This window comes from Ammospiza caudacuta, chromosome Z (assembly GCF_027887145.1).
Source record: "Ammospiza caudacuta isolate bAmmCau1 chromosome Z, bAmmCau1.pri, whole genome shotgun sequence".
NCBI lineage: Eukaryota > Metazoa > Chordata > Aves > Passeriformes > Passerellidae > Ammospiza > Ammospiza caudacuta.
This window is the reverse complement of record NC_080632.1, coordinates 85,157,048-85,182,555: the sequence shown is the minus strand read 5'-3', so window position 1 is coordinate 85,182,555 and position 25,508 is coordinate 85,157,048. Positions and strand designations below refer to the sequence as shown.

At 46.7% G+C, this 25,508-nt stretch overlaps 2 protein-coding genes across 3 annotated transcripts; one reads left to right on the top strand and one right to left on the bottom strand.

The window, feature by feature from the left end:
* Positions 1-1,825: 1,825 nt before the first annotated feature.
* HAUS1 (HAUS augmin like complex subunit 1) lies at positions 1,826-10,918 on the bottom strand. Of its 2 annotated transcripts, XM_058824084.1 has the most exons (9): positions 10,859-10,918; positions 9,648-9,822; positions 8,533-8,668; positions 7,074-7,208; positions 6,004-6,127; positions 5,383-5,448; positions 4,068-4,139; positions 2,974-3,021; positions 1,826-2,076 (listed from the first exon to the last, which is right to left on the bottom strand). In XM_058824084.1, the coding sequence occupies exons 1-9, from the start codon at positions 10,910-10,912 to the stop codon at positions 2,017-2,019; spliced, it is 870 nt and encodes a 289-aa protein (XP_058680067.1). In that variant the 5' UTR covers positions 10,913-10,918; the 3' UTR covers positions 1,826-2,016. The 2 variants fall into 2 exon arrangements, with proteins under 2 accessions (XP_058680067.1, XP_058680066.1); XM_058824083.1 differs by lacking the exon at positions 1,826-2,076 and having other exon boundaries at positions 2,875-3,021.
* Positions 10,919-15,332: 4,414 nt separating this feature from the next.
* ATP5F1A (ATP synthase F1 subunit alpha) lies at positions 15,333-22,837 on the top strand. The gene is made up of 12 exons (XM_058823502.1): positions 15,333-15,483; positions 16,602-16,680; positions 17,654-17,823; positions 18,595-18,768; positions 18,846-19,012; positions 19,143-19,291; positions 20,212-20,363; positions 20,493-20,717; positions 20,828-20,935; positions 21,453-21,597; positions 21,793-21,943; positions 22,582-22,837. The coding sequence occupies exons 1-12, from the start codon at positions 15,424-15,426 to the stop codon at positions 22,661-22,663; spliced, it is 1,662 nt and encodes a 553-aa protein (XP_058679485.1). The 5' UTR covers positions 15,333-15,423; the 3' UTR covers positions 22,664-22,837.
* Positions 22,838-25,508: the final 2,671 nt, after the last annotated feature.

Below are 25,508 nucleotides of genomic sequence, written 5' to 3'. Positions count from 1 at the left end.
GCCAGTCTGTCCCTAAAGGAAAGGGTTCCCTTAAGGCACTCTGACCAAAGAGAGCTGAGAAACCTTCCCAAAGGGCTCCACAAATCTCGTTTATCTTACTTTTCCCGATTTCCAACCGAGAGCTGAGCAGTCAGACCTGACAGCTGCCTGCTGATTTACGCTGCGTGCGCCAGGGACGGCTCAGCTGTGACACAAGGCTCAGATGCAGCTGCTGGGGATTTTTTATTATTTTCCTCCTTGAGTTTCCAGTGCTAGGAAGCAACACGTGGCTGTGTTTGGGCAGCTCTCCAGACAGCCTGGCCCTGCTGCTCTCTGGATTCAGGCCCTTCATGTGCTGTGAAGCAGCAGCAGCCGGGGAGAGGTGCAGCTGCTCCTCCGTGGGCGTGGGGAGGGGAGAACAGCCCCAGGCTCCACAACCGGTGCAGCATTTCATGATGAGGTGGAGCTATGGAAGTGCCACAGTCCCCAGGAAATCTTCCCAAGCCTGGAGTCATGGTTACGCGTGTGAGATAAAAAGTCTTCTCCTAATCTTAGCCAAGTAAGTCTTGAGGCTCTCGTTAAAAAGCAGGGCTGGCATCACCCTCAAGCCCTCATCTATCCCATCTTTGTATCCCAAAGAGTGATTAACACTCCTTCACATTTTAAACACTCGAGCAAATAATTTCTAATTTGCTTTTAAGAGCTTCCAGTGATTAAGATTCCTTAATTGCCAGGCTATGACCTCCAGTGCCTTTCTTGTTAGATCATTCTTTGATGTCTACCCAGCCATGTTCTGATGTCTTCCAAGACTACAACTTCTTTCCCCTACCACAACAGGAAAATCAGATTATATTCTTGTTCTTTCCAGGTTCAAACACCATTCCCATGGTTTCTTTTGTGTAGGTTTTATTCATAAACAGTAGCTGTACCTGTAATCATCCCTGCACTATGCTGCCTGCTCCAAATTTCACATCAGTGACCCCTGACGTAATTTCTCCTCAGCCGTTTAGCCCACGAATTTTCCACTTGCTTTTGCACTCATTTCCTACCCCAGAAGGAGTGAAGATAAATAGCCCTAAAACTAAGGCAACTCACCCTTTCCTCACAGCTTGGAGGAACTAAACAGCAACTCCTTCTGCTCTATGAAAGAGGCTGGAGATTCCCATGGGCAGTGGCTCTCTGGGCATCCCTCCCTTCTCCCCATCACAGCAAAAAAAAAAAAAAAAAAAAAAAAAGAGAGGACAGAGGTTACACTTGTGCTGTTAATATTGACACCAGTGTAATTTTGAATCTCTTGTCCTGCAGATCAGTGGAAAATCAACTTTCGCAGTGAAGCAACAGCTCTCGTGACCATATTCTCTTGCAACTCCAACTGCAAACAGATTGTCACTGAAACACCACTATTTGCCTGGTTGCCTCCCACAACAAACAGACCCATGCTCAATGTCCTCAGCTGCTACCACTCTTTCTAGGTTTTGCTTTTTCCCTACCCACAGGAGATTTTCTGATTTTTGGCTTTGGAATCAAACAGTTTCTAAAAGCTGGCATATGTAAAACACTTCTCAAAGTGTAGAAGGCTGGTGTGGTGATGGCATGGAAATAACAGAGCTCAGGGAACCGTCATGGAAGATGACGTTTGAGGTAGAATTGTTAAGGACAATCTGACTTCAAAATCTTCATGTCCCACAGGGGTTCTGCAAAAATACTGTTTTCAGACCTAGAAAGGTCTTACTGTGTGGGTTTTTTTTGTTTGTTTTGTTAGAAAACTATGCCTGCCTGATCTATCTATAGAGCTGCTTTACAGGTGTGTATCACAGAGGGAAAAATAACTCATAAAGACAACAGCAAGTTTGGATGCTATTTAATGAAAAATAGGTGAAGCTTATAAACACAAGGCTGACAGAGAGAAGAACACAGCAGGAAGCTGCCAGGGTACAGGTAATAGTTCTGAAGTGCATTGCTAGTGCAAGTAGGCAGGCAACAGAAGGAGGATCATGTTCCAGGCAGGCCCCTCCAGGCGAGCTGGGGACTGCTGGGCTATTGCAGCTCGAGAGGCAGAGCTTTAATCTCCTTTATGAGCTCTTCATCCAAGGCATTCTATCAGGAGAGAAAACCAAGAAGAATCAGGGACCACGAGACAGCTTCCATGTGCTGCTGACAAACAAACACATCTGCAGTGATCAAACCCTGGGAGCCTGTCAGCAGTGACGGAATAACCCTGGTGTTGAGCTGGATGGACTTGTCCTCCAAATGGAAAGCTGGACAAGCTCAGCTGCCCTCACTCTGAGCCCCAATGTGATTCTGAACATATCCCAGCTTACTGGTCCTCCCCAGAGGTGAGCATTCTGACCTCAGAACAGCTGCAGGCTGGTAAGGGGAGCCTGTACTCCCTGAATCAAAACCCCAGGTATTCTCACCTGAAAATGTGTAAAATGCTCTTACCTAGATGTGATTTTTGATCACAGGTTTAAGGCTTACCACTTGTGCTTTACAAGCAAGCAGGCAGTAGCCCAAAGGAACAAAAACACGTTTTATGGGGCTCAAACGTGGCTCAGCTCACTCAGGAAAGCTACATATGAACTTCCCAAACAGCTTTATGGTGTTTGGCTCAACAGATTACACCTGCATGGAGGACATGGGCACTGTGTTTTACAGGAGAATGTCCCCATTGCAGCATACAAGGCAGATGTTGACTAAAATAAGCCTGGAGCCCTCTGAGAGTTCAGGAGGAGCAAGGAAGATTCTGAGACCTACAGTGAGTGGATAAACATTCCAGTAGGCAAAATTCATGGGGCTACAGCTACCTAATCTGCACTGGTATCACTATGCCAAACTGCCTTTGCAGCTCAGACATCAGTTCACCAGTTCCCCTGATCAGTATCTACAACTTCTGCCTCACCACATCCCCCCATGAGAACATTCTGTAATAAATCTGTAAATAAATCTGTAATCAATTAATACATGTAGCTCCTGGAAAGATAAGAAATATCTTACAAGTTCTCTTCTCACTTCTTCAACCTTCACCTGCGCCAGGGGAATGCTCTAATGAGAGAAAATGGCATAAAAATCAGCATTTCACCAAGATAAAAGTCCCTGCACCTTTACAAGAGTCTAATGATGAGCCTCAGGTAAATCAATGGACAATTAATGAAGTTTTGTGTAGGCACTTCACATGCAGAAGGTCCTGCCTTTAAAAGTCATTGCCATTGGTTTGGTTTGGGCAATCACATATTTTTCAAGTCTGGTATGGCCTAAAGTCTAAAAAAACCCCTTCATTTTAAGCAATTTCCCAAATCTACCAACCAAGGGACTTGATTTCAACAGTATTTGTGCAAGACTTTTCCAAAGCACAGTAAGTTTGCAGGGAAAAACCTCCTTCCCTTCCTCCTGCCTGCACCAGGGGCTCTCCCAGTCTCCACTGACAGCAAGGCTGGAGGTGGGAGTTGGAGAACCTAATCCCATTTGAATGTCCTGTTCTACCTGAGAGAAAGCTGCCTCTTGGAGGAAGATGGATTAAAAAGAGCAGCAGTCCCACATTTCTAGCCACAGCCTATTTTTTTCCCTAGGAGCAAGACATCAGTGTTTGTATGAGGGAGAAAACTGCATTTTCATAGAGCACACTCAAGAGAAATCAAAGAAAATGATGGAGCAGCCAGTTCAGGGGACAAAACCTACATTTGGCTATTTCTTCAGGATCCTTAAAATCCTGTTCAGAGCTCCAAGCTCTGCAACACATGCTGTGTCCACCAATATGGCCTGACAAGCATTACAGCTAAAATACTGGTAAATCTCAAAAAGTTGGTTATACTAGGGGATTCCTTTTCTTCCATATTTCTTTGTCCAATTTCTAGATATTTCACCCGAATACTAATTTACCCGGCAAATCTGTCTACTTTGTTAGAACACAGTTTGCCTGACAAGAAGCTTAATTTCTTGGCTTTGATTAATAAATAGAGATCAAGTCTTTACCAGACCTGTAGGACATCTGCCTGTTCACCAAAGGCATCACAAGGATATCCCTTACATTCTGAAGGCCACTAAAATTAACCTGATGGTAAATACAACATAACAGTGGAGTAAATAGTTACAAGAGGTAAATCAAGATAGTATGCCAGTTCCATCTTCAATGGCTCTATTTCTTTACGCAGTGCAGCCAGCTCCTGCAGAAAGAGAAAGGCAGATGACATTCTAGGGAATTATTTGCGGAATTGATGGAAATGGGTGAGATGGATCCACAGTTACCTACAACATTTCAGAATTTGAGAGATTTCATCCTCTATAAAACACATGGAAAACCAAAGTTTTGCACATGCAGCAGCAAAAGGACTCTCCCATATGCTTATCAAGTGGGAGTAATTTCTTTTTGGGACTGCAAACTGAGTACCTTCCACAGTCCCAAACTCTTTTCAAATAATCCAAGTTAAATAAAAAAGATAAAGCCATTTGTGCTGCCCATTTCACTGATGTCCTGGCAAAGCAGTTCTATAAATGTCAAGGAGTCAAACTGTACCTTATGCTTGGGCTCTAGAAGATGACAAGCCCAGAAAATTTGCCTGTGGCTTTTTGGATGCAAAATTCCAACAAAAATTAGTCCTGGTCAGTACCCTCGTGTAACACTGGGCAATGTGAGCACTGCCACCCAGTGCTGGCTGGTGAGAAGCACAACAGAGAAACCAGGAAATCTGTTTTCACTGCTCCACTCAAAAACATAAAGGAAAAGGCAGCAAAAGTAATCAGGAGAAAGACTGAGTTCCCACTACAATAACAGCAAAAAATATGAAGATGTGTTGAGTGCAGAGGACAAAGATGTAAAATCTGTAGTTACAAACTCAAGAAATGTGCTTTTTCTTTAAGAAGTTCCACTAGGCTTACAATAAAGCTGAAAAATGTTATGTTTAAAGACACAGAAAAAAAAAAAAAAAAACCAAAACAAAACAAAAAAAAACCCCCACAAAACAAAAAAAAACCCACACAGTGATTCTGAATTTGGGTTTCTTTTGACCTTATCTCCTTTTTTTTAAGTGTTTGGAAGAGATTTGCTTCACACAAAGCAAGAATCACATGGGTCATTCTATCAAGAAACTGTGATAATTCTGTGGACATAGTCCACAGAATATCCACTCTGTTTATAACAGAGATCAGAAATAAAGGAGGCAGATCTGTTTTCAGTGCCAGGCAATTTATTCTCTGGAAATTCTCCAGTAGATGCCTCTAGGAGAGACAAACCCACCCAAAAGAGCCCAGTTCATGGGAATCCACCTACAGGATTTTTATTTGTGCTTCCTTTGGCCATTAAGATTTGTTCAGGCAGCCAAAGAGCAAACTACTATTCCCGAAAGCACCCAACAAGCAAGCCTGGCCTGTCCCTCTGTAGCAACATCCCTCCTGTATCCAAAAACCTACCTCAGATAATTCCACCACTGCCTCATGTGTCAGGGATTGGTTCAACTCCGTGGTAACAAGCTCAGCCTGCAAACAGGAGAGAGCACAAAATGCAACAAGGAAAAGATTTCACCACTTTTTTCTGTTTAAACAGGCAGGGAAGAACACAGGTTGTCCATGGCAGAAACATGTGCTACTGGAGCCACAGCGATAGCTGGTATACAAAATGAGGTGGTGCTAAAATTTGTATTAAGAATAACAAGTTTTTCCAGAAAAGCAGTGGGAGAAGGGCACACGGCAAGGCTGAAGAAAGGCTTCTCAGGAAAATGTCAATTGTAACACAACACTTTCCATCCCGTGCTTGTCAAGGTATCAGGTATGGCTTTACTTTAGCCATAAAGTAACCTGCCAGAGTTTCTCAGGGAATGAGGAGACAGCACTGTACCGATCACAGGATGCACTGAGGAGAGATCAGCAGGGACAACTGAACTATATTCACATGTTGTCCTGTTAGCTCAAGAGTCCCCAGTACTGGAGTTCAGGAAGCTTATGGAACGTCTCTGTAACTACAAATTTGGGCTCAACCAACCACGGCTGTGTCATCCTATCACAGTGTCATGTAAGAAAACTCCTTCCACCTACCTCAGCATCACAGATCCTTATTTTCAGATCCTTAGATTTGTCTTCCAGGAACTTCAGGTTCATGGATTGAATCTCTTCTTTGGCCTGTTGTATTCCCTGAGATTTCTTCAGTTTTTCAATATCCCTTAAAAAATAACACAGAAAGAAAAAGCTGTTACATTCAAAGATGTATCAGTACACAAATACCTATGCTCAAGCTAAACTCTGCAATACAACAAACACGTGAAAGAAGAAAACTGAGAAAACCCTGCATTTCCCTGTGAGATTTTCCAATGGAAACCTTTACAGTGTTACATCCAGAACACCACAGACCAGGGAAAATAGAGGCAAAGAAGAAAGCCATATGCCTAAAAGCAAAGGGTAATAATCTCGTGCATAATTCCCTAACTCACTTAGAGACCTGTTACACGAGCTAAACCTCAGATGAAGAGGAGGCAAACCTGCAGAAAGCACATGGGAATATCGTTTACAAGGCCAATTGCCACTTTAAAAGACAAAAAAAACCATTCTAGAAATAATTAGACTGGAAGGGAGCTGTGGAGAGCATCTGGGCCAGCTCCCACCAAGGCTGGGGTTGATTGTGCTGCGCTTTGCAGACCTCTTCAGATTACATCCTCCAGGGAATGACTTGACACTGATTCTTTTTTGAGTTATCACTGTTATTACGTCTTCTACACACTGGTTAAGAGAACTTCTTACCTGAGAATGGTTTTTGTTTTGCCTCCCTTAGTCTGACTACAGAGGCTATGCTAAATGTGCTAAGAAAATCAGATTTGTCTTCAGCCTCAGACAAAAGTAACTGGTGGAAGATGGAAACTTGTATCTGAAAACAGCTTGTAGATCACTTTTGCTTTAAAATAATTGGTTTGATGCTTTGCCAGATCTCTTTTGACTACTGAAAGTATCCACAACACATGGGTTTTGATAGATACTTCCAAATACTTTGAATTCGAGATGTGTCAAACCCCTAAAAATTCAGTTTTCCTTGTTAGTTACCATAACCAACATTGCCCAAGATAGAAATCACCAGTATTACTTTAATCTTGCCCTCTTCTTCGTCCATTACTCACTTCTCTAACTGCTTTTCCAACATCAGTGCTGAAATTAGTTTTTTTGTGAGGGTCCTCAATTTCTGTTCCATTTCTTCGTTTTTTGATTTTGTTTTATACAGTTCCAAGGTCATGTCCTGGATGGCACTGTAGAAGCTGGTGAAGAGAGAATCAGTGGGAATGCTTAGGAGTCAGCTTTTCTAAAAGTCAGAGTTGTTGTTATTCTTTTCTCCACATCTTAAATGAATGACTTAGTTTCCTCTTGATGTTATGGCAGGAGTAAATTTAAGTAAGATATACTAAGGGAATTTCCTTTCCATAACTAACACAGATTTCCACGTGGAAGGGAAAACAGCCCAGCTACCTGAGTAAGTGAGCAAGTGAACACAACTGGCACTCTGGTGAATAAAACCACCACGTGCTCCACTCCTGGCTTGCCTCACTGCCTTTGAGAGAAACTGTATTCAGTCCCTGAAAATGCATGGTCACAAGATGTGCCCGGCAGCATCTGAGTACCCTCCTCTTCCCAAGCAGCCCAAAGCTCTTCCCCCTCCAGCTCAGGAAGAGAGATGCAAGTGCCAAGATCCTAAATATCACATAAAAATTGGTTTCAAAGTAGAGTTTACCCCTTCTTTGCTGCAAGTGTTTGCAGTGCCACGGGCCAAAGCCATGCTAGGGAGAGAGGCCCAAGGAGACCAGACTAACAGATGCCATTTCTCCATGGCAGAGGGAATCTCCTTGCATGAACTGAGGCCAGATGAGACAGACAAGGATGAGGAGCTGAGGCTGGAAGAGCAGTCACAGTTCCCCAGTCCTTGCCTAAGCAGTGTGAACGCTGCTGTAGCCTGGGATACCTGGCACAACAGTCCAACTGGCAGCAGCCTGCAGCCACTGACCACAAAAGCAGGAGAAAAAGGAGGGCTTTAACTCCATCCCAGGCCCCTCTCAGGCTTCAGAGATTCCTGTGCTGGGATAACCTAGAGCTAGGAAATTCAAATGTAGTCTTCACTTCTTATCCATCCTCACATAGTACACCCAAGACCTTGGAGCACAGGCGCACCTCTGCTTGCCAAAAGAAAAATTCCTCCCTCCCTAAATGACATTATTGCCACCTCCCTCCACTGTGCTGAAAAGGATCACAAGGCTCTCTGTAAGAGGGAGAAATTAATTCCAAGAGCATAAATGAAGCCTAAACAAGACCTATGAAATATATATCTATTACAGATGGGTGGGGTTTTTTCCAAGTACAGTTTTGGATTTTCACCCCTCTCCTCCTCCTATCACATGTTGCTTGTTTTGGTGGTTGGCAGGAGGGTGCTAGCACTTTGTGCTCAGTTCCCATGCACTCCAAAGCTGCCCAAGGGGTGAAAAATAAGCCTGACAAACAAGATTCCTAGTGCCAAGTTTGGAGCTGCCAATGTGGAAAAGCAGGGGAAAGCAGCACAGACCCTCACCACGAATGAAGAGTGTGAAGAATTACCTGGTAAGAGACGTGTCCTCCATGTTGAGTTCTACTGCACTTTGTACCAGGTCAGTGAGGTCATCCTTGGCCTCTTTGGACATATCGTCTTCCAAATATCCCAGGCTTTCTCCAAGAATATTACGACAGTAGTGAGCTGGAAAATATACACGAAACAAAGCAGTGATTTTTTTAATATTACTGCTCTTTCATGGAACTCTTCAAAGCTAGAAACCAATCCCACACTGGGAACTTAGCTACCTGCCTGTTGTTGGAGGAAAAAGACACTTTTAAAACAGGATTAAACACACAAAACTGCTGCCATATCTCCATTTGTCAAACAAATTCAGTGTATAAAGGGAGAAAGCACTGCTCCACTCCATCCCTGATCAGTCTGTCTGACATCAGACAAACAAGAGCTCACCCTTGTGCTACAGCAATGAGCACATGCAGGTCACCTCCCCACAAAGCCCACAAGGCTGAGCCTTGTTCATGGCAAATCCAGGAAGTCTGTCTCCATCATTTTTTGTTTGGTGGCAAGGCACTTGATAGAACAAAAACATCTTCATGTGTACCATGCCAGCCTTTGCACAGAAAAGCAGAATTCCTTCCTGAGAAAAGCCTATGAAGCGACAGTCCTTTATTATGTGTTTTAAAAACACACTATGGTCCCCTGAACCACTCACTTGCTCAAAAAAACCCAAACAAATCAAGAAATAGTCACTCTAGGCAGCTTCAGCACAACGTAATCATCTCAATGTTGTTTCAGGCTCCCCCAGGGCTTTCCTTAACAGTGGCTTAGCACCAGCTCAGACTCTTGAATGAGCTGCAGGGATACTTCCCTCTCTATCCAGGCAATATTTCCACGCTGTGCTATCCAGCCCAGCAGACTAGAAGGTTTTAGCAATTAACCTGCTTGTCCACATTTATGGCCTGCTCAAGATGGCTTATAAAATTGTCCTTGAGTGATCTTATGTCGCTGTAAATTGTAATAAAAACCACATTAAAAAACAAGCTGAGTCTGTTTCAATTACATATATTTATATATATTCCAAAGTTTCCAACAAATACAATCTTCAGGACCACTCAGAAAAGCCTGACTCAGGTGGAACTGAGAAATGGAGCTTCAAACTCACCTTCTGCTTTATATTTGCTTGTACTGTCCTTCATGTCCTCTATCAGCAACATAACATCCTTGACTCTCTCTTCATTGCTCTCCATAATTTCATGCAAAATATCCACTGTCCTTTCATTCACCTCACATTCCAGAATAGGCACATGCCCATTTAATTTCTTTAACCATGAAATAACCTGCCAGAGAAGGGAGACAAAAGAGCAAGCAATCATGTGAAATGACAGAAAATAGCTGATAGACGTGAAGAATATAAACCACTGCAAACTCTGCATTCCTGAAGAGCAACTCCTACATCAGTCCAGAAGGCATGGGTGAGAAAAGGGGAGACAAATTCCTTTCCCTCTTCTTTAAACACCCTCTGTGGTCTAGAAGACTATATTATATCCTTTTTAATCTCCCTCATTTCTTAGAAAACCTGCTTATCTCCATGTGATAAAATTTTACCTTTTTATTCACGTGACCTCTTGGCTACAGACACAGTAACAACCCAATAGATGTTAAATAGATGCTTGGAAAAATGGTGAACACTATGTTAAAGTGTGTGGGATAAAAGTGCCTGAGCCATCACTAGGAGCAGTCTCTCTGCAGGAGAACAGGAGTCACCATAAAGGGAAGTCACAAGCCCTGCAAAGCAGTTGTACCATCAAAAACAAGGTCAGAAATAAAAGATCAACACAGTGCTCTCAGGTAGGGCTGTGATCGAGGAACCATGGAATTGTTTGGGCTGGAAAAGCCCTCCAGGATCATCCATTCCCCCAGCACTGCCCAGCCCAACAATGACCCACGTCCCCAGGTGACACATCCACACAGCTTTTAAATCCCTACAGGAATGGGGACTTCACCACTGCCCTGGGCAGCTCTGCCAGGCCTGGACAACTCTTGGAGTGAAAAAATTTTCCCTAAGATCCAACCTAATTAGATTGGAAAGCTTAGATTATGACCAGTAATAACTGAAGAACACGGAAGTTCTACAGCACGTAACGAACATAAACTCTTGCATAAGTCTGCCTAATAAATCTGACGGAGAATGGACGCAGCTGTATAATTTTAAGTGTATTTTTTCTCGTCCCTCATCCTGCTGCTGTACGCGCACACAAGCAGCGACGGAGAAAACCACCGCAGCATAAGGGGCAAAAAGCACGAACTGTGTGTGTGTGTGGGCGCGGAGAACTGTGAAGAAAAGAGAAAGCGAGCCCTGCCGGCCCCCGTTACCCGTGTGAGCTTCTCCTGGAAGGAATCGCCACCCGGTGCTCCCGCCGCCGCCATCCTGCCCGGAGCCTGTCGGGAGTGGGCGGCTGAGGGGCGGCGCCGCCGCGGCTTACCCCGGGGCGGGGGGAAATAGCGATGGAAACGTGTTTTAACAGTTAAGAGGAGCGTTAAACGCCGTCTGTCCGTTAAGGGAAGATGTTAAAAAAACGCCAAACGAACCCCAGCAACAGAAAAATTAAACAGAAGAGATGCAGGAGGAAGGCATCGCTAAGTACAGCAGAAAGATGTCCGGGGGTGCGGCTGGACATGAGCCCACGGTGCCCTTGTGGGTAATGGCCCCTGGGCTGTCCCAGCCAGGATGTGACACGGCCACAGGGTTAAAAATAGGTTAGAAACTGTTGTAAAATTGTTGATAGAGTGTTAAGCATGTACTGTTAGTTTGGTTATTGTAAAAGGGGTTAAGTTATAGTATTGGAATATGAATCCCAATATTACCAGTTAGATTGTGCCTGGGCCAGTCTGACCCTTGCTGCTACAACACACTACAACATTATAGGAAATACGGTACTCAGCGTACCATATTACACCTAAGTAAAGTACCATATTACACCAGCCCCCAGGCGAAACGAGACAGCCAGGACAGAACTGTAATGGGTCAATTAAGCCCCTTAAACATTCATGCAAGTGAAGGATCCAAACAAAAACCAATATAAAGGGGCAAAAAAAAAAAAAAAAAGGCTAAAAAGGGGCTTCTGACCCAGTGAAACTGTGCCGCCCCATCTGGGACATTAGGGCCATCGCTGCTGAGCAGCCCCAGCGCCGGCGCTGCAGCACCCCCGACGGGAGCGCTCCCGCTCAGCCCGCGGGCCCCCTGCTTTAGGCCTTTCTTTTTATTATAATAAATGCTAAAATCACTCTAGTACCAGGAGCTTGCTCTCGTTTTTAACACCAGGGCAGGGCCTGTCCCTGTGCCGGCCCTGCTGAGGCAGCTCCAGTGCTGGGGACAGCTCTGGGCCCTCAGCACAAGAGAGACACCGAGGGGCTGGAGCGTGTCCAGGGCAGGGAACGGAGCTGGGAAGGGGCTGGAGCCCCAGGAGAGGCTGAGGGAGCTGGGCAGGGGCTGAGCCTGGAGCAAAGGAGGCTCAGGGGGGCCCTTGTGGCTCTGCACAGCTCCTGACAGATGGGGACAGCCGGGGGGGTCAGGCTGTGCTCCAGGGAACAGGGACAGGAGCAGAGGGAACGGCCTCAGGCTGGGCCAGGGTAGGTTTAGATGGGATAATCAGAAAATTGTCTTCTTAAAAAGGGGTGTGAAGCCCTGGGGATGTTAAGGCCAGGGTGAGTGGTGGTGTTAGTTCTTAACATCCATGTGGGTGTTTTTTTTGTGTTTTTTTTTTTTTTCCAGGCAGTTTTACAGTTTTACAGAAATTTTATTTCCAAAATAATCAGAATGGAAAGAATTGGTGAAGAATCACATTTACTACAACACATGCCAAAGTAGCTGAGGATTTTTCACTCAACCTTTTCAATTTCTAGAAGGGGAATCCACTGGAATCTGTGGCTTTACCAACCTCTCTGGATTACCAGAGGGACCGATCACACTGTGCCTGAGTTTCAGCACTTCCTCACTGCAGACCAAATCCTGTCTCACATGAGATATAAAATCATCTCCAGCTGCAGACTGAGGGGTGTGGGGGGAGGATTCTGCCCCTGGGCTCAGGTGAGAGCCCACCTGCAGAGCTGCCCCAGCCCTGGCTCCAGCAGCACAAGGAGCTGGAGCTGCTGCAGCCAGTGCAGAGGAGGCCACGGAGCTGCTGCCAGGGCTGGAGCCCCTCTGCTCTGGAGCCAGCCTGGCACAGCTGGGGCTGTTCAGCTGCACCAGAGAAGCTCCAGGGACACCTCAGAGCCCCTGCCAGGGCCTCCAGGGGCTCCAGGAGAGCTGCACAGCCCCTGGGGACAAGGCAGGGATAGATGGGATATTGGGAAGGAATTTCTGACTGTGTGGGTGGGCAGGCCCTGGCACAGGGTGCCCAGAGAAGCTGTGGATGCCCCAGCCTTGGAAGTGTTCTGGCCCAAGTTGGACTGGGCTTGGTGTGGTGTCCAACCCTTTAGGGGAATGGAGCATCCAAGAGTCAAACATGCTCATGGTCAAAAGGAACGACAAAATTCAGAGTGTTCACAAAAGTTTTCCAAGTTAAATTACACACTTGGCATGGAAATTAATGTTGGTCTCTGACCTCTTCATATAAGCCCAGGGCAGTGGGTTTTGGATAAAGGGGTAGGGTGAAAGGGAAGAAAGGATAAAAGAGGGGCAGAGAGGAAGAAAGAGATCACCAGGCTTGGCTCCAGTGTTGATCTGGCTGGTGGAGTGTCTAGGGTCCTGGGGTGCCTGTACATAAGGTCTTGGTGGGGGCACCTTTAACAGATGACTTTCCCTGCCCTGGAGGTTACTTTCTCACTTTCTATGCAAATTTATAATCTGCAGTTCATTCTTCATTTCTTTCTGATAATGAATTGGAGGGCTTCAAGGGTCTCTGGTGGTCTTAATTCCCTGTACAGTCCTAGACTGCTTCTAGGCTTCATTGCTGGGCTGTGCTGTGTTTGTCTCCAGGAACTAGAACAAGGATGTCTGTCCCAGAAAAATGCCCAATTTCTGAATGGCCCATTTTCCAGCTGCATCCTGTTGTTCCTCACAGCTGTGTTTTTACCAACAAACCTTGATTCTTGTTACCAACAATCTGTGGTTGGCTCTACAATTACCCAGCTATTGGTGTTTGAGGCACACAACCTTTAATCTTCTGGGCTTCTATACTCAGGCCAACCAGATTTAATCCATGAAACAGATAGCAGCTAACAAGCAAGCTCTGAGTAATGTCCATGTGTTAGAGAAAACAAATTACTTGTTGGTGGAATTGCCTTGTCAAGCTTGATACACTTCAATGATCTCAGACCTAGAGGGAGATTAACAAGAAGAAAGGATGTAACACTGATAGCAGGCACAGAGAATGCAGAGTTTACAGGCCACAAGGACATCTGCTTGAACTTCCAAGATGAGAAAGAATCTAATAAAGTGAACCCAGCACCTGTGCTGAAACCAGCTCTGACTGGGTAAACAGTAATTCTGGCAGGGGGAATCTGTGACAACTGACCCAAGAAACCCACCGACCCAAAAGAAGAGAAAGACTGGGCATGAAGAACAGTAGAATCATTAACCAATACTAATTAATAAGAGAATTATGTAGCATAGCCAGTGGACACTAGTTCATTTGTATGCTAAAATGTATAAATTGTTAAGCATTTTGATTGTTCTAGAATACCACTAAGCATGCAGTCTTGCACAACCCTGCAATAAATAATCAATGTCTCTCTGGTGTGTCTAATTACTGGCTTATTGCACAACAGGTACGGAATCAAATTTTTGCAGAGAGCATTGTCACTGCCCCATCCCTTTTCCTGCCTGATACTGAGCCCCACCAGCTTTGCACCCCTCAAGATTTAATCAGTAGCTGTATCAGGACAGCTATGATTAAGCAGCTGCATATTGTGAGCTTCGCTTTTTTAAGGGAATCAAGATGATTACAAGAGGAATGGCAGTTTGGATGAGAGCCACGAGGATTGAAGTCAGCAGGACTGAGCAGTCAGTACCTGGGAGAAGAGTAATTCTGGCAGCGGGAGATTGTGGCCAGCATCTCATTGACCACCAACTCAAAACAGACTAACTAAATTGAAAAGTGAGAGATTTAACTAGGAAAGAAGGGTAAGAGTGGTAATTAATTGAAGTGGTAGTTAATAGAATGGTACTAACTAACCGAGAAGTTATGTAACTTGTAAGCAATGAATGCTGACGCCTTTGGTTGTTGAAATGTATAAACAGAGTAACGTTTTGATGATGGATAACCGCGACATCCAACTACCTGCTCTCTGCCAACTAAAAAAAGACAGAAATACCTCGCCTCGGTGTGTAAAATGGTGCTGCACACCGGGGAACGAGCCCGGGGGGTAACACTTCTGTCCCTGATTCTGTCACTGTCCCTGCTCCTGTCTTTATCCCCGTTCTCTTCCGTGCCCGTGTCCCTACCCTTGTCTACGTCCCTTTCCGTGCTCCTGTCCTTGTCACTACCCGTGTCCCCGCCTCTGTTCCGGTCCGTTTTCCTTCTCGTGTGCCTGCCCTTGTCCCTATTCCTTCCTGTGTCCCTGCCCTTGTCCCATCTCCGGTCGCCCCTCACTCCCCGCCCCTTCCGCCCGCTCAGGGCCATTTCAAGGACACATCCTGCAGCGGTTTTTTTTCTAAAAGCCTCATTTGTGTTTTATTTTGTTTTTAAAAATTATTTCTATTATTTTTATCGCCCATTCTACATATTCGCGTATAAACGGAAAGACAGGTAGATATACACACACGCGTCCAAACCAGGGGCACGGGAAGCAGTTCCCTGGCGCTCCCCGCCCCCTGGGCGCGGCCTCGGCGCCAAAAGGGGCGTGAGGCGCCGCGGCCATTTTGTGTGCAGAGCGCGCGGCCGGCAGCCCTCAGCGTCCGCCAGCCTCAGCCTCCCCCGGGACCCGCCGCCGCCGCGATGCTCTCCGCCCGCGTGGCCGCCGCCCTCGCCCGCTCCCTGCCGCGGCAGGCCGGCCTGGTGAGCGCCATGCCCGCCCCGGAGGCGGCGGGGCCGGGGGGACGCGGCGCCGCCGCCATCTTGGGGGCCGCTGTGACATTGAGGGTGTGAGGGGGTGACTTCGGAGTTTGGGGAGGGAAGCACGGGGTCTGCTGTCAGCGCTGTGGGACAGACCCCGCTGAGGAACAGGGTGTCCCTGCACGTGCTCGGGGTAGTGGTTTAAGGCTGTCAGGGCGAGGTCAAGGTTGTGGGGGTGGGGGGTTTATTTTTCTCTCATGCCCTCAATGTTTGTGAGGAAACGGAGGGTGGGAAGAGCCGTGAGGAGCCAGTATTTCCAATGAATATGAATGGGGAAGAGGCCTGCTCGGGGTGCAGGTTAATGAATGGCATCACCGTTGCTGCATGCTTTTGCATTGGGAGCATTGCTTAAAATGCATAAGCATGATATAATGCATTCATTATCACAGATTTTTTTTTACTTTTTTAGTGTTCAAAGTCGGCCATGAGAAGAGTTGCTTCTCAGGGAGGGTGATTAGACAGTGCAAGGGGCTGCCCAGAGGGTGATGGAGATACCAGCTCAGTGGTGTTTAAGGATATAATGCACTTAGTGCCATGTTCTAGTTGTCAAGGTGGTGCTTGGGCATACGTTGACCTCAGAGCTCTTTTCCAAAGTAATTGTGATTGTGAGGTATTTCTGTTGTAGTGCTTTGTGTTTTTTTTTTTTTCCATATGTGTTTTAACAAAACCGAAATCACAACAGTCAGATTTGTGTTAGGAGATACAACCTTCTCTCTCTGCAGAGCACTGACTGGTGCAGTGATTTCTTTATGCCCCAAGGTTCTCGTGTTCAGCACAGAAATGACAAGTATGAGGAGGTTTCTCTTTGGGAGCTGCTGCAGCGATTGATGGTGACATCAGCGCACTGCAGAAAAATGCAGCGAGGGATTTGGAGCAATTTCCTTCATTATTTGTCCTTTCTTAGTGGTGCTGGAATTGGTTCCATGGCTGTGAATGGGGTGCTGTGGAGCTTAGCTCAAAGCTTTAATGCACTTAAGCAGCTCAAGATAAAAGATGTGTTAATCTCTCAGCGTTTTTTTGCACGATTAAAGGAATCTTACTGAAACAATGGCTTTTTTTAGGTTTCCAGAAACACCCTCAGCGCAGCATTTGTTGCTACAAGAAACCTCCATGCCTCCAAAACATGCTTTCAGAAAACTGGTGAGTCTGAGGAAGGTCTTGAGTGTGGTTTAAGAATTTGGTCTGTCAGACAAAAAAGGAATTTGATTATGATGAGTATTAGTTGACAGCACTTCGGGACATTTAAACGCTGAGCCGTTGCATCCAGCAAACTGCACTTTGATACCTTGAGAATGCCCCCAGAGCAGGGAGCGGTTGTATGTCAGCTGGCTTACATAGAGTACCTGCGTCACCTGCAGCATTATTTGAAAATTATTTAAAAAAAAAGATAGCCCCAGATTGGAGTTGCCTGCAACAGAATGAAGGACTGGATGACTTCCCCAGGCCTACCTGGGTTTGACCTTGTGTCCTTGAGCACAACTTTATTTTGCTGCCAGCAGTCTGGTGTTTAGAGAAGACAGCTGCACTGTGTGGCATGTGTTTGGCAGTGCTTTATACAAATTTTTTTAAAGTGGTTTAAGGTGATTAAGGACATTACTAATAAATAAATTTTACAGTGTTACTTATTGTTTCTTAGCTGAGGAAATAAGCTGTTGGAACTCAAACTGAAGTATGGAGAATATGTTTTTATATCTTACATCAAACGACTTGCTCCTGAAACATAATGAAATTAATTTACGTGTGTGTGGATCTTGGATCACAAATCATTTGGCAGGGTGTTCTGATGTATCCAAGGCTAAGTAGCTCCTCTGCCAGCAGGCCTGTTCTGCCTGGGCTTGGGCTGATTAATTAATCAAATTGCTTTCTAGGGAGCAAGAGCATAGGATGTAATCAGGAAAGTGGATAACTACCAGGCCTGTTTTGGTTGAACTGGCTGGTGATGATGAGTTGAAGCTGCTTTTATTTGCAATACAGAGACTGGTATTTATCTTAGCCTGGGTAAAGGTGTTGCTAACTAGACGTGGGAGAAAAGGGCACCTTGTGAATTCGAAGCAAGCTTGCTGATTGCTTATTGTACCTTGCAATGCTAATCTGATTTCAAACATCTCCCCAGGTACTGCCGAGGTATCCTCCATCCTGGAGGAGCGCATCCTGGGGGCTGACACCTCGGCCGAGCTGGAGGAGACGGGCCGCGTGCTCTCCATCGGTGACGGCATTGCCCGCGTGTACGGCCTGAGGAATGTGCAGGCAGAGGAGATGGTGGAGTTCTCCTCTGGGCTGAAGGTAAGCTGCCACTTAGCACAGTGTCTCTTTAGCACAGAGATATTAAAAAGACAGTTTTTTAAGGAGAACCTGAGACTATGCTTGGAGGCACCACTATGAACATTGCATTAGCTTCATTGCAACTTTAATATGTAGTAACTGGTGATTTTTTTTTTTTTTTTAATTTATAACACTGATTTCAGTATCAGCATCTGATTCTCAGCCAGCATTTGAACATTTGAGCTGTCTTTGTCTTCATTTAGAAAGTAAAAGGACTAGATTGGCACTGGATTATTTCTTTGCTTTCAGGGTGTCTTTTCTGTTTGCTGTTCAATAATGACCTCCCTGCTTCAATACATTATGCAGCTTGCTGGTTTGTTGTAGTCCTGTCATTGAGTTAGGGTTAAAACCTGTTTCAAGAGTACTGTAACAGCTCTCTGAGCATTTTTAATGGCCCATTTCACCTTGAGCAGAGAAGAAGCCAGTCCTTTTCTCTTGTCTGGCTTCTAGGCGAGGGAGTAACGTACTTGAACCTTGCTTACCCAGTCTGTTCTTTTTAGAGAAACAATTGACTTGGGTGCTAGGCTGCTGGGGTATAACTACCTGGTAGGTTGAAAACTTAGGCAGGTTCTCTAGCCGATGTGGAAAGAAATAGACACTTGTACATAGAAGCAGAACATTGTCACAAGGTTGAGGTAGATCATGTAGGATTTGTGAAATGATCATGTCAATATGAAAGTTTTTATGCATATCAGTATGGATTTTCTCAGAGTGGTGTGATCTCTGTCCCAGGGCATGTCCTTGAATTTGGAGCCTGACAACGTCGGTGTTGTCGTGTTTGGTAACGACAGACTGATCAAGGAGGGGGATGTTGTGAAGCGGACCGGTGCCATTGTGGATGTTCCCGTGGGGGAGGAGCTGCTGGGCCGTGTTGTGGATGCCCTGGGCAATCCAATTGATGGGAAGGTAAGTGTAGCTGGGTGCCAAGTACCTCTGCTGTTATCTGTGCGATACAGACCTCAGCAGTTTTTTCTCTCTTTTAGGGTGCTATTGCATCTAAGACACGTAGGAGAGTTGGCTTGAAGGCCCCTGGGATCATTCCCAGGATCTCTGTGCGTGAGCCCATGCAGACTGGGATTAAGGCTGTGGACAGCTTGGTGCCCATTGGCCGTGGTCAGCGTGAGCTGATCATTGGTGACAGACAGACTGGGTAAGTGTAGTGCTCAAGCCTAAAATGTTCCTTAAACAGAGACACAGGTACAGTGGAGCTGGACACGGGGTTGGGGAAGGGCTGGGAGAACCTTGGGCAGCTTAACTCACCAGCCTCTCTTGTTGCATAGGAAAACTTCAATTGCAATTGACACCATAATCAACCAGAAACGATTCAACGATGGCACGGATGAGAAGAAGAAGCTGTACTGTATCTATGTTGCAATTGGCCAGAAGAGATCCACTGTTGCTCAGCTGGTAAAGAGGCTCACTGATGCAGGTATGGATTTTGGGAGATGGTTGAGCCTGGCACCAATGACATCCTGTTCTCATTGTAATGCTGTGACCTCTCCTGGCTGCAGGTGCAGACAGAATTCATATTACATGAGTGAATTACTTAATTTTATGAACAAGAAATCTCTATACCTGTCTAGGGGAAAAAACATCATTTTTGCTGTATCACAGTTAGGGATACTATTTTGAGGTCCCCAAACTGCTGAATTCCTTCTGGAAAAGTCACCCTGTGGATTTAGTTTTTTTCAGCAGAGTTGAAAGCTTCATCTTGGCAGTCAGGCAGGCCTGGTGACAAACTGTGGCCTTCAAATTGTCATTGACTTGGCATTTGTCCCATGTGTTCCATGTGGCAGTCAGTGTGAGTGGCAGCTGGAAATGCAGTGAAGAGCTTTTACTGCCCAAACACAAGGCATTAAATAATAGCATCTCTTCAGAATCAGTGATTTCTGTGACCAAGGCTCCGCATTTAACAGAGCTCGCAGGAGATCAGGCACTTGGACCTCATTCCTGGTGGTCCTGGCAGCTGTCATGGAAGAACCCACATCTTAAGGACAGTAATTTGTTTGAGATTGTCACAGAGGGTTGTACTGTCTTACAGCAGCCAGGAAACTATGGACTTTCAGTATGAGTTTTTTTAAGAAGAAAAAATTGTCTTCATCTTAAGCTTTGTTTTAAATGGGAAAGAAGTCTGCAAGTGTTGAAAGTTAGCTGCCACAAAGTTGCTTTTGAGAACTCTTGAGTCAGTTTTGCTAGCAGGTGTGTTTAGCTACATCTGGTGTGCTGGGCTTTCCTGTAACAACAGTGACACTACCTGGCTGTGCTTCGGTGTTGGTCCGTCATGTGCTTGTTGTGTTTGCTGATTTATGATGACACAGGGCACTCAGAGGTGTGTCCAATCCTTTCCAGATGCCATGAAGTACACTATTGTGGTGTCTGCCACAGCATCCGATGCGGCCCCCCTGCAGTACCTGGCTCCCTATTCGGGCTGCTCCATGGGGGAGTACTTCAGAGACAACGGGAAGCACGCACTCATCATCTATGATGACTTGTCCAAACAGGTCAGAAACTTTGGTTTTGGGCCTTGTGCTGTGGCATTGGTGTTTGTAGCCGTAAGAACACCTCAGGTTTAGAACGGTGAAATGTTGAGTGGGGTGCAGAGCTCTGAAGGCTGTCTCTGCTCCACGCAGGCCGTTGCCTACCGTCAGATGTCTCTGCTGCTGCGCCGCCCCCCTGGCCGCGAGGCCTACCCGGGCGATGTGTTCTACCTGCACTCCCGGCTGCTGGAGAGGGCGGCCAAAATGAACGACTCCTTCGGGGGCGGCTCCCTGACCGCCTTGCCTGTCATCGAGACTCAGGCTGGGGACGTGTCTGCTTACATTCCAACCAATGTCATCTCCATCACCGATGGACAGGTAGGGCTTCCTCACAGCCCAGCATCTCCGTGGAGCTTAGTGGCTGGTCTCTGAGGAGGCCTTCAGGCTTCTGAACAAGATAATTATAGTACTACAATTCTGTCCTGCAGATCTTCTTGGAAACTGAGTTGTTCTACAAAGGTATTCGTCCAGCCATCAACGTTGGTCTGTCTGTGTCCCGTGTGGGCTCTGCTGCTCAGACCAGAGCTATGAAGCAGGTAATTGGGAAATGGCTGTTCCTCCTCGTGCTAGAGATGACTGGTGTCTAGGTGTGAACAGAGAAGGATTAAAGCTTTGCATCTATCAGTGTTACACAATTATAAAAGAGCAAACTTTAGATAGCTCTTTAATGCTTCCATTGCCTGCTGAGAAATGCATGGGAGAAAGGGAAGCAATATCTGCATAAAGATGCAGGATTCAGTTTTGATGTATTGAACTGGGTATTGATCACTTACAAAACAGAGAACGCTCTCTTAACTGCAGGCTTTTAGTCCAGACTAAATTATCTAGAATTAGAGAGATGTATATCAACAGTTGCTGTTTCCACAGAGAGATAGTGTGCTTATGGTAAAGTGTGGGATTTTTGTAACGTTTATAATAATTTGTCAGTTTGTATATTGACTTTTATGGAGTGCAAGGCAGAGCTGACTTGTAACACCTGTCAGCTGCCAGCTAACGTTCAGACTCCTGGGCACAGTTAGCGGTGGTGTCAGTGGCTGTGACTGTGCCCTGCAGGTGGCCGGTACCATGAAGCTGGAGCTGGCTCAGTACCGGGAGGTCGCCGCCTTCGCCCAGTTTGGCTCTGACCTGGACGCAGCCACGCAGCAGCTGCTGAACCGCGGTGTGCGCCTGACAGAGCTGCTCAAGCAGGGACAGTACGGTGAGTGAGTGCCCCGGGCTTGGCAGGGCTGCCTGCACTGGGCTTGGGTAGCATTTGTGTCTGTTCTGTGCTCATGGTGCATGCAGATTTGCTTGCACTGAGCTGTCCGTGTGAACTTGGTTTTCCAAGGACTCTGTAGTCTGTTATGTCCTGGTGGAAGAGTTCCAGTGGTGTGAGTGCTGTCTTTTCCTGCAGTTCCCATGGCTATTGAGGAGCAGGTGGCAGTCATCTATGCTGGTGTAAGAGGTCATTTGGACAAGCTGGAACCCAGCAAGATCACCAAATTTGAGAGTGCTTTCCTGGCTCATGTACTGAGCCAGCACCAGGACCTCCTCTCCACAATCAGGTATGGTGGTTTACCTTGATTTATCCCAAAGGTATTCATGTCTGTAGTGCAGATAATGGTCACTGACCTGTTAGTGTAATGTGTCCTAGAACATCGGGCATTCAGATGGCTGTATCAAAACTGGGAGTTAAATCAGCCTTCCTACCATCTGCCATCCTCAGCTTCAGCTCCTAGGAAAAGCAGCTGATGCTTAAAGTGAGCTTTCTTGCAATGTGTCTCCTCTAACCTGTTCCTGAAGTCTTGATTGATTCATATTGTGGACAGCTTTGAGCTGTTGGACTGCTGTAGGTTAAGTGCTCCTGAGTGAACTGTTGGGAATTATTTCTGTAGTCCTGTCCTGGCTTTTTTTGTCATGAAGACAATCATATGCTTTCTGTCTCTGGGGACCAGCTCTGTAGGTTGGGCCTTGTTGGAATTCATACGGCTGTTCTGAAAGAATTTGTGAATTAAACAGGACTGGCTCTTTCAGGAGAAGGGATACTCTGTCAGTGGGATGGCTTCGTGTACCAAACAAGTGTGTTCATTTATCTACTGAATTTGTTAGGAATGGGAAGGTTTGTTGTAAAGCTTCTGTGTTTGTCTTGGGGTTGACCCTGTTTTGATTGCTGTGTCAGAATTTCACTGAACTCTTCCCACAGGACCGAAGGGAAGATCTCTGACCAGACAGAAGCAAAGTTGAAGGAAATAGTCACAAAATTCCTGTCTACTTTTGAGGCGTAAACTCTAAAACTAACAGACCAGACCAGGCTGGTTCTAGCAGACCAGCCCAGGCTGTTGTGATCCAGTGTTCCAGCTCTGTCAAAGATGACAAAAGCATGTGCGACTTGAATGTACAGATCTCGGTGAGAATAAAGGTTCCCATGTAAAAAGGCTCTGTTCTGAATGTAAAAATAACTGTGTTCTGTGTGATTTCTTTTTGTCCGTACTTCTGGCTCACTCTTGCACCTGTGGAACCACAGATCTGAACTCCCCTGGACACAGCCCTGCTGGAAGAACTCTGGGAATCAGGGGTATCCTTAATGTTTGAGTGGGTAAAATCCCCTTACAGGAGCCAGGAGAGTGACAGAACTGAGGGACCTTCTCAGTGTTCATCATTTGTGCCAGGCAGCATATCCTGGCATTGCAGCTGGGGTCACAAGGATAACCCACTGGGTTTCACAGGAATCCCTTAACTGTGACACTGAAGAGCATTTCTTGGAATTCCTGTCTGACCCATCCTGGTGCCTGGCCTTAGGAATACTGGTCTTTGTGTCTTGGCACTATTGCAGGTGTAGCTGTCAACAGCAGTAATACCTGTTGACTTAAATCTGAGAATCCCAGAATGGTTTTGGAGAAGACCTTGAACATTGTCTCGCTCCACCCTTCTGCCATGGGCAGGGACACCTTCCGCTATCCCAGGTCACTCCAAGCCCTGTCCAGCCTGGCCGTGAACACTTCCAGGGATGATGCAGCCACAGCTGATCTGAGCAGCCTGTGCCAGGGCCTCAGCAACCTCACAGACAAGAATTTCTTTCCAATATCCCATCTAACCTTCCCTCTGGAAGGCTGCAATTGGGTCACCCCAAAACTGCCTCTTCTCAGGCTGAACAGTCCCAATTCTCTCAGCAGAGCTGCTCCATCCCTCTGATCACGTTGGTGCCTCTGGATTCCCTGCAGCAGCTCCAGCTCCTTGTGCTGCTGGAGCCAGGGCTGGGGCAGCTCTGCAGGTGGGCTCTCACCTGAGCCCAGGGGCACAGGAGCAGGATCCCCCTGCCCTGCTGCCCACGCTGGGGATCAGCCCAGGGCAGGGGGTTCAGGCTGGGGCAGGACTGCTCTTGATGTGTGCGCTGTCCCAGGTTAACTTCCTGTACAGCAGTGTCCACCTCCCAGTCCAGGTGTGGAGTTACAGGCAGCTGGAAACATTCTCACACAGTTCGGGCTGACAAGCTTCTCTTGTTAAGGGCCTGAGTGCTTTAAGAGAGTGGGATCTGCAGTACTAGGCAAAAATAAACACACACTTGAAATCCAGATATGGCAAATACCTTTTTGGGAACAGTTAGTGCTGTGCTCCAGGAGGAGGATCTTGTGTTCCTTCATCTTGTTTCTTTAACCCTACAGCCTCAGAGGAGGTGGCTGGGGGGCCTCACAGGTGTGAGGGAATTCTGCTGTGGAACATTTCCACTCTGATCTGCCCAACATCACGTTCCTTCCAGGACAGCTGTAAAAGCTTGTGACTTTCTGCCCAGTGACTAAACCCTCGTTACTGCTTGATGTTGCTTGCCATGCTTCACGTGCTGCTATAGTTGGAAAGTCCTGAACTCAAAAGCATCTCAGTCCTAAACAGAGATCTATTTTTTTCTAGTAACATAAGATAAATGTTCCTGAGTGGTGCCAAGGGCTGGGGCTGGAAGCTGGGAAATAGTGAGTGGATCACAAAATCACAGTGGTTTGGTTTCAAAAGGACCTTAAAGATGGTCTGTGTCTACCTGCTGCTGTGTGTGGAGCACTTCTTCCCAGGCTGCTCCAAACCCTCTCCAACCTGGCCTTGGACGCTGCCAGGGGTGGGGAGCCACAGCTGCTCTGGGAAACCTGTGCCCTGGCCTCACCATCCTCTCTGGGAAGAGTCTCTTCCCAATATCCCATCTATCCCTGCCCTCTCAGTGGAAAGACAGTTCTCCCTTGCTCTGTTACTCTGTGCCCAAAGTCCCTCTCCAGTTCTCTTAGAGCACATTGAAGTGCTCGGTGGAGTGGATTCATGGTAGTGGTTTGTGCTCTCTTTTGTCTAGACGCTACACACAGTCTGCATAAATTAGCCTCAGGTTACAATTGAGCAGACTTATTTCACTAAGTTGAAAATGCATTTTTTTACACTACTGGAGTGTTTTAGCTGCCCCTGTGTTCAAGCAAAAGCCTCAATCTGAGTGTGGTGGGTGTGATTGAGGCATTTCAGTATGCAGTGTCCAATCTTTGCTTTCATATTTTCCAAGCATTGCTCAGAGCTCCCTCATGGAGTGCCTTGTGTCAGGCAATGGCCCCTAATAAACTGTGTGACATGGGATGTGTGTGGTGAAAGGGAGTTGTGCGTGTTCAGGAGCGGCTGGGCAGGGGCTGAGCCTGGAGCAAAGGAGGCTCAGGGGGGCCCTTGTGGCTCTGCACAGCTCCTGACAGGAGGGGACAGCCGGGGGGGTCAGGCTGTGCTCCCAGGGAACAGGGACAGGAGCAGAGGGAATGGCCTGCAGCTGTGCCAGGATAGGTTTGGATTGGATATTGGGAAAGTTTCTTGACCTGGAGAGTTTTCCTGCCCTAGCACAGGCTTCCCAGGGCAGTAGTGACCTCCTCACCCTTGCATTAAAAAGTCCTGTGGATGTGGATGTGGATGTGTGGGACATGGGCGGGCTTGGTAGCGGCCGGGCGAATGGTTGCACTCGACCTTGGAGGGCTTTTGCAACCTAAGCAATTCTCTGATTCCATAAAACCTTCCCAAAGCATTCCTGAAGCTCCGAGCCGGGCGGGCAGGGTGCTGCAGGTGGCGTGGGCAGGGCTGTGCAGCCACTGGCCGAGCTGCTCCGGCTCCGCTACCTCTGTC

Bases quoted from the DNA above. Each gene is read 5' to 3' on its own strand.
- ATP5F1A (XM_058823502.1), top strand. From the start codon at position 15,424: ATGCTCTCCGCCCGCGTGGCCGCCGCCCTCGCCCGCTCCCTGCCGCGG. The intron at 16,681-17,653 runs GTGAGTCTGAGG...ACATCTCCCCAG, and splicing joins AACATGCTTTCAGAAAACTG to GTACTGCCGAGGTATCCTCC. The intron at 17,824-18,594 runs GTAAGCTGCCAC...TCTCTGTCCCAG, and splicing joins AGTTCTCCTCTGGGCTGAAG to GGCATGTCCTTGAATTTGGA.
- HAUS1 (XM_058824083.1), bottom strand. From the start codon at position 10,912: ATGGCGGCGGCGGGAGCACCGGGTGGCGATTCCTTCCAGGAGAAGCTC. The intron at 9,823-10,858 runs GTAACGGGGGCC...CTTCTCTGGCAG, and splicing joins TCCAGGAGAAGCTCACACGG to GTTATTTCATGGTTAAAGAA. The intron at 3,022-4,067 runs GTAACTATTTAC...TTCTCTCATTAG, and splicing joins ACTATCTTGATTTACCTCTT to AGCATTCCCCTGGCGCAGGT.